Below are 14512 nucleotides of genomic sequence, written 5' to 3'. Positions count from 1 at the left end.
GTTACTAAAATATTCAGATTACCAGTTTCAGCAATTTACTGCCACCTTCAGGCATTCCGCTCAATCCACTAACAACATCATCATGTATATTGTACATGTTCAGGTAGGGAATGAAATATTTCAATGAATTATATGTTATGTTGTCAAAAGCTAAGAGAATCTGATAACAAAGCTTTTAGTGGATTAAGTATAATGTCTGAAGAGGGCTATGAAATGCTGAAACTGGTGCAGTCTAATGTGTACATTGTAGTAATTAGGTTATGTTAGATTAGATTACTGCTTGCTCAATAGATCATGAATACGACACTTCATAATGACGTATAATGTGCCAGTTAAATAGAAGGTTTCTTTACACAACATAATTTAATTATTTTTATTAATTGTAAAATTAATAAACAGACACTGTTTTTTGCCTTGCTTCACAAATTTTATTATGGTTATTGCACAACCTACGTTTTGGATTGTAAGCCCATTTTCAAATACATTACTGATTCCAAAGATGATAAATCAAGGATGTCTAGTCATGTTAGTGTAACTGCTGAATTGTGTAATTTCATATGTAATTTGTCCAGTAATGGTCACTGGCGTAATTTTACATTAGGCCAAGCATCAATACATTATGAAGTTTATCTTTGCCTCATCATCATGTTTGTCTTTGTTTTATCATCTCTGGATTCAGTAATGTAATTGAAAATGGGCTTATAACCCATAACCTAGCTTGTGTGGTAACCATAATAAAATTTGTGAAACAAGGAAAAATACAACATTTGTTTAATTAATTTTACAATGTTTCACCAAAAACCCACAGGTGATTCAATTAAAATTATAAAATCGGTACTCTATATGTAAAAGTTCATCTGTCAAGTAGAAGTTGTCATTCGGAAATTCTTTTGTTTTTAAATGCTGGTTGGCTATCTGTCAGAGTTTTGATGCTATTTTGTAAGTAACTAAAGACTTTTGTGACAGAAAAGTTCATCCCTTTCTGTGTCAAAGTTAGATTTAACCCGGAGTAGCGAAGATCAACTTTTCTCCTAGTGTTGTAGCCACACACATTGCTTTTGCTTGTGAGTTTTGAGATATTGTTAATAACAAATCTCTTAAGTGAATATACCTAGTTCCAGCTGATCGTGACATCATTAATTATTAATAAACATTTACAAATTTGAATGCTTTGCTTTGGCAATAAGTCTGTTCTTAAAAACTAGTACTTTCAATGTAGTGAACCCAACATTTCAATCCCTGAATCTAGATATACAAATAACTGACTACTGGGATCGGTTTTGAACCAATTTGGATTCCCAATTTTTGCTTTGAACTAGATGGGATTTTGTTGAATATTTTTTCCACCAGAATCTGGCTTGCCCTGTGTATTTCATGAACAAATGGTAGTTCCTTAAAAGTTTTCTCTTCTCAAGAAAGGTCATTGGTTCAGGCTTAGGATTTGCTCTATGGGTATGCAACAGTTACATGCTACAAGTATTGGCCTTCAGTTCTGTGCATCTAGTTTTCTAACCCTTTTACAAACAGGATTGATACATGCTCTTTTCCTTGCACATAGCATTTGTTGTGCAAGATATTCACCAAAATAATGAGTTAGAAAGGGGCTAATTGTGCAGTATATGCAATTTAATACCAAGCAAGAATTGTGACAGAACGTGGTGCCTTGCTCGTTTAAAGTGTTTTCCCGTACAGACAGAGTTTACGCAAACGTCACATGATTTTGTGAATGCAGAATTCAATATATTTTACCTTGCTCTCTGTTTTCTCTTGTTTTGGCAACATAAATCCATAGGAAGTTTGAATAGTTGCATTGATTTATCAACTTACATTGACTCAAATCTCTCTAAGCTTTTTGATGGATATTTTGACGGGCTATCATACTGTTATAAACTTCACAAACATCCCATGTTATGGATGGAGGAGTTGCCATTCATGTTTGTCCAGCAGTTCTCTACATTCTCTTTTGTAGTGAGTCTGCAGTTATCTCCATTTTTCAGATACCATCACAATAGTATCATTGACTGAAGGTGGGTTGTTATTTATTATTAAGTTATCTCTATAGTAAGTATCTGTATAATGATTTATGATCTGTAAGTTTCAACCACAGTTTTCAATTTGTCTTTTATGGGAGATATAATGACTGAGTTCAGTCATCAGAAATTTTCCCCTAGTTTTCTTTATGGCATCTGTGTTGAATGTCCCCCCCCCCCCTCACCCATCCCCCCCCTCCCAGTCCCCCCACTCTATTCTTTCCCCTATCTGAACTGAAGATTTAGTTGGAAACTGCCAGTCCAATAAAAAGATAAATAAAGTTACTTGTTTTTCATAATAGAGGAATATAGGAAACAATCTAATGTAGCATCCGTGTCCAACTTGTCTCTAACTACCACAAACACATCGCTCTACAGAAAATAGTTTTTGACAACATACCACAGCTACTGCAGGTGCTGCAATCATCTCTGGTATACTCAGCACTGTCATATATGAGACATTCATCATGAAGTAGAATAGAGTAACCAGAGGCACTGCAATCACTATGCTTCGGAGAATGTTCCTGTCAACAGATGAATACTTAGCTAAACATCGGTTCTGCCACATAAAAGATTCTTATACACATTATTCTTATGTTCATCTGGATTACCACACACTACAAATTATTCATCAATCACCAACAGCTATCTAACTTTCTGATAATTCTCTGACATAATTAATGTAACATGTAAACATAATATAGAAAAGATTAGGGTGTAATGTCCCATAGACAATCAGGCCATTAGAAATGAAGCCCAAACTCAAGTTTGGGGATAATGAGAAGAAATCTGACTGTCCCCTTTGAAAGGAGCCACCCTGGCATTCACCATAAGCCAGTTAGAGAAATCATAGAAAAGTTAAAATTGAATGGATGAACATGGATTGAATGACCATCCTCCCCACCATTAGTCAAATGTTTAATCACTGCACCACCACACTTGGTAGAAAGCAGAACAGAACAAATAAGTCATACTCACACTTCTGGTTTCTTTACTTCTTCTGTTACGGTAGTCACCATTGACCTGGAAAAAGGGAAAGAAAAATTTAAGCACACCTTCTAATGGATTTGCATAGTAAAAATTCACTAAGATATTCAAATATTTATGAAGTAATGGGAAATCCAGTATGGAATACAATGTATATAATATGATGAAAAGATGAAAACATGCATGTGCACACACACACATGTGCAGTCTGTATTTCAGAATATGACAGACAATTTAAAATGCAATAATCTTGAGCTATATTTAACATCATAATGTTCAGCTAAGATGAAATAGTAATACGTATACTTATCTTTTATGATTGTGTTGATGTAACCTTTAAACACAGAATCCCTTCAAACCAATATTTGTTAAACTTAGCCTGTAGTTTTGTAACGACATTTCATCTGAACAAGGTGGTATGCAAGTTAGACAAGATCGTTTATGAAAATATGGAATTTCATCATCCGCAAAATACTTCATGAAGGTCTTATCTTAACTTCCTTATGGGAAGTCATTTACTTCACAAAGGGATGTGTTGCACTTTTCAAGTATGTGGATGGAGCTGTTCTCATGAGGAATATTTTCATGGGATGAAATGAGACTACTTTCTTCCAATCAAAAGAGTGCAGAACATGCTGTTTGGTAACTGCAACCAATTCAAATGATGATCAGTCTAATATTGCCATAAGGTGTTCTGCACTCAGTGTGATGTAGGAGTTAGCCTCACTGGCTGGCGTGCTGTAGTTTGTCATTTCAAACCCAACCAATAGCCTTTATTTGTTAATTAATATTCATCATTTTTGGAAGGTTCTTGAAATTTCTTGTTTGTATGTTAGTATATGCTGGAACATTTAATGTTTCTATAAATAGTGGTACTCCGTCCAGAAGTTCTGTTCTGTTCCAAGTGAACAGTGGTGATCACAATAAATGTGTTTTCAGTGGTAAGCCTTTCTCTTCACTGACAACTTTCCTTTTGGATTTGAACTCTGTTGCGATTTTGGTGTAAAATTGTTTGCTGGAGACACTGGCTACTTCAGAAAACATGCATAACCATGGTTCCAATTAGGCAATGTAAAAGTCATCACCTACACATACAGGAACTGTAACACAAGCGGTAAATTGTTCCCAAGATCCATATCTTCAGCAAATCAATGGATTTCAAAACAGTGACAAGTCAGCTGCCCATCAGGCGTACATCAGTTTTTTCCTGAGATGATGGTCAGGATCCAGTGAAATGATGAATGGATTTGGCTGAGTTGCCACATACCATAGGAGAAATGACATGATGTATGTGGCAAATGTGTGCTTTTGCTTGGGTGGCAGAGCCCAGCAGTGGATTGAAAACAATGAAAAGAAACTTTTTAGATGGTCAAATTCCAAGCCAAACTTAAGAAATAATTTAGTAACAATCAACAACAAGCTCACTTACTGGAAGAAAAATTAAAGAACAGCATCATGAGGAAATGACAAAGTCTTACATACAGAATGTTTTGTCCCTATGCCACATTGTGAATCTGAATGTGACAGAAGTTGAGCAACTCTCACAATTGATTAAAGGAGTCACAAGAGGCGAGTGCCGAGCACTTCTGGAGAAGGATGTCATAATGACAGAGGAATTCATCATGTAGTGCCAACACATTGGAAAATGCTACAGAAAAAAAGTAGGACAAAAGTGATATGACTGACTCCTGAATGTGCTCCCTATGGCAGTTTCTTGGTGGCATATTAGTTCTATTTATTTATATCACAAGAATTTAATCAAATGAAATATTTCAACCTAAATCGATTACTATAATTGTTGCTTTAACAATATTAATCTTCATTATATCAGCATTAATTATTTTAGATATAATAATATTTATAGACATCTTCAAAAATACTGAAACTATAAATATTAATAATTCAATCAATTACCAAGAAATAACAATATCTTCAGAAAAATTATATCATGGACCTACATTTATTATTACACTAATGATAACTCATTTATTTTTAGTATTATTAGCAACAGTTAAGATCACTAACATTAACCAAGGACCTATTTGTAAAATAAGATAATTTTACTAATGAATAAACCCTTACAATTAAGATACCGTCTCATAAGTCTGGTAGTAAGAGAAGAGATAAGCAGTTTATGGCAGCCAAACTATCAAACCAAGTGAGCAGCAGATAGCAGCCACGAATGTCAACTTGATACAGCAGGCTGTATTAAGGAAAGCTGAACGAGGGTTTCTCCATCTTTGGCACCAATGTCCAACACTGCAGAAGAACAGATATTTGAAGACAGAGGGCTACACTCAGATATGGTTCCACTGTAGATACCGTGGACACATTGTGTGATACAGCAGAAAAAAGAAGATGAATGTCCAGTGACCATTACACCATCATACATCAGCTGTCACAACAGTTCTATTCACACCAGTCAACTATAGACAGTTGCAGTTAACCTGTGGTGCAAAACCCATCACAGTTCCCTGCACGATGTCATTCTACACCATGTCTTAGGCATTCCTCATCGCTATACAGAGGTGGTGTGCCAGCTGTTCATATAACCACCAAATTCAAGAATATCAACCAAGGCAACTGTCTATGGACATGAGGTCACCATAGATGAAAATCCTCCATGGACAACAGTTATAGACATGGCAAATCTCACTGATGGCCATCATGTCTGGACACTAGTTGCTCAGGTGCTTCTTTTCCTCTGATGTCAAATGCTTATTGTCATTGTCTAAGGAAGAGTATGTTCCATGGTACAGAAGTGATTGTGCTGCAAGCCGAAAACTGGAAATGCATCCAACCAACAGGAACATCTAATGCAAGAATAATTATCAATGACAGAACACAGGCCTTTGAATTTTTCATTTTAACAGAATGTAGCCATAATGTTATTTTTAGATGCAACTTCTTTGAGGCATCAAAAGCAGACATACTGTGGAAAATTACAGCTCCAGATTGATGAAACTATTCCAGGAAGTGTGAGTAACACAGATTGCTTTGCATGGTTGTTTACAGTTTAAGCATTGAGACACTGTTATCCTGCCTTCATCATGAGACGAGTTCCAATCATCAGTCTAGATGCTTACTTAAACTGTGAAGTTTTTGTTGATGGCAAAAAGCTCCTGTGGTTCAGTAAATAACCCTACTTACCAGCAATGATCATAAGCATTAAAGGTGGTCAAAGAGAACTTTGGGTTGCTAATTGTCAGGAGCAGCCACAACACATCTCTAAAAGTAATGTGCAGAGGAACAGGTAGGCCAGTCCAGGATAGGCTGTTCAGTGTCATCAGTGAATCATCTTCCTCTGTTACCACTACAGGCAATGGAGTGGAGAAGCTACAGTGTAACTGCCAATAGGATATGGCCTGTGCAAGCAACAATGTCAGCAAGTGTTACCCATTATGCAGCAGTTTTTGAATGGTTTTGAATCTGAAATGGAGAAAAGAAAAATCAACAGGCTATTGTTGAAATGCTGTATGACCATTGGGGATCCTTCACCAACTAGCCAGCACTTGTATAGGTTGTCACCACTTGAATGATGCATAATTCGAGAGCAAGAATATGCAGTGGGATAAATTACCTGAACCTTCAGAGAGTGCCTGGTCCTCTCTTACAGTCCTTGTGTATAAGGATGACAGATGGCATTTCTACATTGGCTGCCAACAACTGAACAAAATCATGAAGAAAGATGTTTATCCATTGCACCACATTATTGACATCCTAGGCTGCTTGAAAGAAGTAAAGTATTTCTCAATTATGAACATGTGGACAGGCTACTGGCAAATTGATGTTGTTGAGGCTGACTGGAAAAGACTTCTTTCATAACTCCTGGTGGCCTCTATGAGTTAAAGTTATCCCATTTGGACTGTGAAATGCTCCATCCACCTTCAAACACATGATGGACAGCCTGCTTCGACACCTGGAATGGATGACGTGTCTTCATTATCTCAATGAAATCGTCATTTTTTTGCATACACTTGGAAAACATCTAAGTCACCTGACAACTGTGTTGGACTGTGTTCAGACTACAGACCTCTGAATTCAAAAAAGAGCCTCTTCGTTGCCTAAGAAATTAATTTCTTGGGTCACATAGTTAATGGCTACAGAGTTTGTCCCAATCAGGAGAAAATAAGAGCAGGCACATGTTTTGCGACTCCTTGCCACATTCATGATGTGTTAAGTTTTCTCGAAATGCATATGTACTACTGGTGATTCATAAAGGACTTCTGTAACAAGGCATGTCCTTTGCAGGAGCTATCAAAGGGAGACGCCAGCTTTTTCTAGGATGTGTTCCGTGGAAGATCTTTTCTTGTCCTTAATGAGTCACTATTATCTTCTCTAGTCCTAGCATTGTATGGTGAGAATGCCAAGACAGAACTTCACACTGACTCTAGCAGTTATGGTATAGGTACAGTTCTAGTGCAACTTCAGGAAGGCACTTCCAAAGTACTCACCAAGTCTGAAATGAGTTACTCTGTAATATAGTCGAGAAACAGTGCCTTGCAGTTATTTCATCTATAAAGTTTCCACAGCATTTACTTGGCAAATCATGGTTGTGATGGACCATCATTCTTTATGCTAGTTGATTAGCCCGAAGGATGACAGGTTAACTAGTGAAGTGAACTTCAGGAGTACGATGTCACAGTAGTGTAAAAAAATTGACCCAAGCACAAGGATGCTGACTGCCTGCAAGGAATTCTTTATCTGAACACAGGAGCATTGTTGAAATCCGTCACACTGCATTAAATGACTTGCTGCTGAACAGGACTATCAGAAACTATAGAAGCCTCAAAGGAGGAGTAATCAATTGAAGGATAACTCCAATCAATAAACAGAATGTTATGATAGGGGGCAGAAATGGTTGTTAGTCATCCTAGCTCATCTATGACCACCTATCCTGAAGTTTCTCCATGACACTCCATTATGTGGTCACTTGGGCCTCGTGAAGACTCTAGACAAAATAAGATGCAGGTATCACTAGTCAGGTCTCTACCAAGTTATTGGACACTGTGTGAACCACTGTAAGCAATGGCAGTGATGAAACACATGACACAATGACATCTAAGGTATCTGGAACCAATTTCACCTGTAGCAGCACTGTTCTACTGAATCAGAATCAACTCCAGAAGTCGAGAAATGGGAATCTATGGATAATAGTCTGCACTGACTACCTCATCCATAATACTGTCATCAACGTTGTGCTGGCTGTTGTAGCTCTGGAAATCTGAAAATTCCTTTTCAAAAACATCAATTTGAAGCACAGAGCATGCTTGTGTTAATCTCTTATTGTTGAGAAGTTTTCTGTTCGAGGTCTGTGTCAGAGGTAATTTCACATAGCAACATCACCCACTGAATGGCGACTGCCTACGGTTCACTGATGAACAGTATCACGGAACATTTTAATAAGACATTGGCAGTTATGCTGTCAATGTATGTTTATGTCTAGCAGAGAGACTGAGATACAATACTGCCCATAGGGACATGTGGATTCAACACAGCAAAGGAAAACACTACAGGCTTCATACCTTTCTCTCAGATCCACATTCGTGAGGTGCAGAAACACTGCCCATGTCTTGTATATGAAACATTACTAGTCCTGAGGCGCAGATCGACAATGGGGCCTTTACATTGAAGGAAACTGAAGACCCACTCTACAATCACGTAGCTTCCGTGGGTGGTAAAACTTTCGATGCTAATTATAGTGAGGTGTGTGTGATGACATGACCAGAAAGCAAGGCTATTATCAAGAGGGCTACTGACAAGATCTAGATTCAGGGTGCTGCAGTCACCTCCGGCAAGAACTTCTGAAACAGTGGGTCGCTGTTTCTCCAGGAAAGGGATCAATAGAGTGAGGTGTGCTGCATGCTACATGTCTCAGATGTTAGCATCACTGGCTGGCACACTGTGGGTTTCAAGTTCAAATGCAACTACTTTAAATTATTTGTTTTTTCTTTGTATTTGTCACTGCAGGTTTTCCTAAATTTCTTTTGCTTGTCATGTTAGTATATTCTGGAATATTCGATGTCAGTGTAAACTGCTGCACTCTTGGTCCAAGAGTTCAGTTCTGTCTATGACAAGGGTCTGTGTGCCAGCTAACCTGGATGTCAGTATTAAGCGGTTTCACACACACTGGTTTAGTACCAATGTCTGCGTCAGTTACATGATTCGCAAACATTTAGAAAACGTTTGCACACTTTCACATGTATATAACACTACAAGTGGACAGTTGTGGTATGGTACACTAATTCCATCCCGGGAGGCCAGAAAGGGGGGAGGGGGGGGGTGCAGGTGGCAACTGGAAGGTCATCTGGTGACAATATAACATTAACAAGGCTAAATCTGAATGACATCATACCTACTAACAATACACAAAATAATATAGTTCTGAATGTAGACGTATGTGAAGATAGTTATGTGATACAGACCATCCATCAAATGCCCAGAGCCCACTGTAGAAAGCAAGGGAGATGTCTCGTGCAGAGTTGCTGGAACCCTCAAAACCAGTGCTCAGATTGCGAGTGTTGCCTGTAATAGAAAGAGAACATTAACTTAGCTATTTATCTTACAGACTTCAAAACATGACTTTGGTTCTCTGGCTACTAACACATAGTTGTGTGGGTCTGTCTATCCACTGGTGGTGTGCATATGTGCATGTACGATTAAACACTGCATTGAAAAACACACACATCAAAAAACTCTTAAGTGGTCTGCATGTTACACTTTCTGATCAGACGATGTGCTGTAATATCACAGCGAGAGACACCAATTATGATTCACGCAACATGCAAATAACTGACTTCATGATTTGTAATCAACATCAGCAAAAATCATTATCTGTGGTTCCCTCCCACCCAGTGACGTATAAGAGGGAGTCAAATGAAAATGAGACAGATGGTAAAGAGGTAAGTAAACTGGTTATCATTTCAAAAGTAGTCACCATAACTGTTAATAACATTTATCTAGCTGTGAGACAAGACGGTCAGTGTCTTCATGAAACAATGTTTGCGGTTGCCTATGAATCCATGATTGTACCCAGGCATGCACTTCTTCATCTCAAGGAAATTGATGGCCACCAGGACCAGTTCTAGAACATTTTTCCACACAAGCATCTCATCTGCCCCCTCGCGCTCCTCCTACCCCTTCCTTTTCCCCTCATACATGTCATGTGTCGAAGTTTTCACTACTGATTGTGATGCACACTGTACAGAAATCTTGCACTGGTTGCCCATCTCAGCTTGGCATTGAAGCTGCCCCTACTACTCTACTTGTGACACGTCATATGTAGAAACCTTACAACTGTGGTGCCCCTCTCAGCCTAGTACCATAATCATCAGCTTATGTTGCTTGTGCCTTAAACTGCCCCTGACGGCAACAAATGTCTTTCTTCAAGGCTCCAAAAACCTATAAATCACATGGGAAGGCTCAGGACTGTGTAGAGGATGTGTAAGTGCTTCCCAGCAGGGCTTTTGCAGAGTGGTCTAAACAACTCTGGCAACAAGCAGACACTGACCGTCTTATCTCACAGTGGGATAAATATGTTAACAGTTATGGCGATTGTTTTTGAAATAATGAACAGTTTACTTAGTTCTTTTCAAGTGTCCCATTTCCTTTTGACGGCCCCTTATAGCTACTACAGAGATTTGTTGTGACATACAAGACAATGTATGGCTGCTACACAAACTTCATTTATTTCCTCTGTAGACAATATCATTACACTGCATTGAAGGTGGGTTCTCCTTCAGTGGTTAACAATTTTTGGATTAATATACAGGGTGGTTACAATTAAACTTTCGATACTTTGAAAGGGCCTCCATGACAATGGAGTGATTGTAGGAAGATGAAACTGTGTGTTGTAAGAACATGCGTAACAGAAATAACGAATGAAACATTGAAAGAATCATATGAGGGTCATCCACAAAGTAAGTTCCGTTTCTGTTTCTATTCGCGGCAGCGCTACGATCGCATTCCGAGCATACGCGGCAGTTACTCTGACTCAAAGAGAAGACATGTATGCCATTTTCAGATCGCTACTGCCGATATGTGCTTTGTAGTGCTTCTTTTAAATTCCTTCGCGTGTGAAATCAGATCTGTGATTCGTTTTCTAAATACAAACGAAGTTAACCAAAGGAAATTCATCGGCAAATCTGCGAGGTTTACGGACAAAATGCTATGACTGATTCAATGGTTAGAAGATGGGTCACACCGTTCAATGAAGGACGTGATCAAGTGCACGATGAAGAACGAAGTGGACGCCCGTCTGTAGTTACTGATGAACTGGTTAAGCACAACCGTAAGTTTACATTAGTGCCCTTGCTATGTAAGTTCCGCAGTTCTCACGATCACTAATTCATGAAATTGTTACTGAAAAACTGAAATTTCGAAAACTTTGCTCACGTTGGATACCCAAAATTCTTACTGAACAACACAAAAAACAACGGATGGGCAGTGCACTTCAGTTTTTGACACGCTACAAAGAAGAAGGCGATGATTTTCTTTCTCAGATAGTCACGGGGGATGGAACTTGGGTATCGTACGACACCCCTGAAACAAAACGGCAATCAATGGAATGGAGGCACACCTCATCCCCAATGAAGCAAATCTTGACACCTCGAAAAGTCATGTGCACAGTTTTTTTTGGGCAGAAAAGGCATTTTGGTGATTATTTCTTACCACTAGGTCAAACAATCAATGCACATGGTTACTGCAAGACCATTAAGAAACTGCGCCGCGCAATACGGAACAAGCGCCGAGGATTACTCTCAAAAGGTGTTTTTTCCCCACGATAATGTCCGATCTCACACAGCAAATGTGACCAAACAACTCTTACAGGAATTTCACTGGGACGCATTTGCATTTGATCATCATCCATACAATCCGGACCTCGCTCCTAACGACTTTCATCTCTTCTTACACCTAAAATCTCTCCTTGGTGGTCAACACTTTAACGATGTGACGATCTGACAGAACATGTTACCACATGGTTGAACATCATCTATGAAGAAGGCTTACAAAAACTTGTGCCACGCTATGACAAGTGCCTACAAAATTTCGGAAGCTATGTAGAAAAGTAGTTTAACAGTTGTAGATTTTTGTACAACACATCTGTTTTATATAACCAAACGGAACTTACTTTATGGACGACCCTCGTATTTTAGTTTCCACATGAGAGGGCAACATTTGTTAACTGAGTACCACGTTTACGATCCAGACTACAAACTTTGCTCAATTTGACGACCACTTGCATCCGCGGCAGCCTGGAACAGTACTGGAGGTAGTTCGCAACACTTTTCGAACAGTGGATCATGGAGTGTTCAGGGTTCAGCCGTCGTGACACAGCTCGTGCTCTGCTTGAAGATCGCTCATTATGTCCAGCATTCTCAGTCATGCAGACAGCAGCTTTTTGTATGATGTGTGGCGCAACTGGCCGTCGGCTTCTTCCTGGAGGAATTCCCAAATCGCCAGTTCCGAAGCATTTTCATCAACCCTGGTGCAGTAAGATGACCTCTCCGTATTCCTTTAATGCGTCGATACTCGCGAAGAGTAGCAGCACTATTGCTATTGTTTTCACAAACAGCTTTTCAAGTAAAGTCTTGCTAACCTTGTTCACACCCATGTTGACTGCGTGCAACTGTAATGCACACTATTGTTAAAGTTTCATCCCAACATCTCCATACCAGTACCGGCGCCTAACGCAAGTCGACTATCACTATTAACAACCCAAATCCTGCAGCGTGTAGCCTGGACATCATTCCTATAAAGCTTGTAAATATACTTCTGTTTACACTGGCTCAAGTAGGTAAGTTTAATTATAGCCACCTTGTACTGTATTTTTTCAGGACGTGCTATCACATGCCATTGTCTTCAGTTCGCTAAATATACAGTTTTTTATTTTTTTAATATTTTTTTTATAATTTGTTGGACGTACTCCTTCCTTGGTCAGCATATCGCACATTTTATCTACCTAAATAATTTTGCAGTATTGTGTACAATATACTCAAGTGCTCCCTCTGTCTGTCGTAATGAACTAATGGTATTTCACACCACTGCACAGGTGTGGTTTAAAAGTGTGGAAAAGTTCTGCATCACTCATTTATTACGTACAGTTCCTTACCACCAGACTGTGCACAAATTTACTGTATTCAGCTACAAAACGTCATGTTGTGTTCTCACGAAATCATATCTCCGTCTGTTTATCACGATCGTTGCATTGGATGGAGCCGTTAAGCCATCATACACTAATTACTTTTGATACATCGTGGGAGCAGACAGTGATCAGTGTTATTTCTAATAGTTACTATTAAAGTCAGTCTTCATCACAAATTTATTTATTCTGGTAACCGGTTTCAACCACGCATTGATTTACCACAAGGAGGCGGCTCCTGCTCATACAGCGTTTTGGTCTGAAGATGACCACAGGCGTGGTCGAAACCGCTTATCAGAATAAATAAATTTGTGATCAAGACTGATTTTAATAGTAACTATAGCATATGCTAGTTTTACCAACTCCGCTGTTCAACAGATCTACAACACCATTAGGTCACTGAAAAGCAGCAGTATGGCTATTATGACAGCTAAATCAGAGTACTGATCCGATAACAGCTTTATAGCAATTGTTGCACTGGGGTCTTTTACTGGGTTGGATCAACAGACGGGTTAGAGAACATCAGCCAAGGAGAGTAGGGCAGTGCTCTTCGTCACAGATTCATTTAGTAACTGCGAGAGCATCACAGAGATCCTCATAGAACTCCTGTGGCAAACACTATAAGGCAGGCGTTGTTCGACATTGAGAGGATTACTCTTTGCATTCCATGATGTGTCGAGTGACGTATTCCTTCGAAACACAGCTTATAAACTGGCCGTGACTGGAAAATCATAGAAATTACGGCGAGGATTGGCGACAGACGTTTCTGCTATGCACTATTCATTAATGGAACAGGGAAGGCGGAAGGTGGTGCGAGAAATATCCTACACATACCTTGCAAGGTGGCTTGTAGGTTAATATCACTACAGAAATTAACAGAAGGTCACTTTAACTAAGGAAATCATGTGAAAAGCAGTCAATCGAAGCTTTGGAGGTGTGGTGTTACCAAATGATGATGGAAGATGAATGGACTGAGAATGTACATGGTGCACAGCATTGTACAGCATGGAGTTGTCAGCTGTGGCGAAACCAGAAAACAAGAGAGTCAAAGCGTTAAAGTTGGATGCTATGGTTAGATGTTGAAATGTAGTTTAATTGATAAGATAGGAAACAGAGGCCGGGATAGCTGTGCGAGTTAAAGCGCCACTTCCGGGACGGGGAGGTGCGCTGGTCTGGGATCGAATCGACCAGGCATAATGACGAGTGTGTGCGCTGGCCAGCGTGGATGTGGTTCTCAGACGGTTTCCCACATCTTGCCTCAGTTACACCATTCGCAAACATTTAGAAAACTTCCGCTCACTTTAACTCAGAAAACACTAAACGCAGACGGATGAGTGTACACGCATTCCGTCCT

The 14512-nt window shown here is 39.3% G+C and overlaps 1 protein-coding gene across 2 annotated transcripts in view; it reads right to left on the bottom strand.

Moving 5' to 3' along the window:
- The window catches only part of LOC124612842 (b(0,+)-type amino acid transporter 1-like), a 439105-nt gene that overhangs the window by 84018 nt on the left and 340575 nt on the right, over positions 1–14512 (bottom strand). For both annotated transcript variants that reach the window (XM_047141270.1, XM_047141271.1), the window contains 3 exons: positions 9443–9542; positions 3009–3053; positions 2431–2554 (listed from right to left, as the gene is read on the bottom strand). In XM_047141270.1, the coding sequence (XP_046997226.1) occupies positions 2431–2554; positions 3009–3053; positions 9443–9542 (269 nt within the window). The remainder of the gene's footprint in view (positions 1–2430; positions 2555–3008; positions 3054–9442; positions 9543–14512) is intronic.

The sequence above is a fragment of the Schistocerca americana genome, chromosome 4 (genome assembly GCF_021461395.2).
Source record: "Schistocerca americana isolate TAMUIC-IGC-003095 chromosome 4, iqSchAmer2.1, whole genome shotgun sequence".
In the NCBI taxonomy this organism is placed as follows: domain Eukaryota; kingdom Metazoa; phylum Arthropoda; class Insecta; order Orthoptera; family Acrididae; genus Schistocerca; species Schistocerca americana.
Note: the sequence above shows the minus strand (reverse complement) of the source record. Positions and strands in the feature narration are given on the sequence as shown.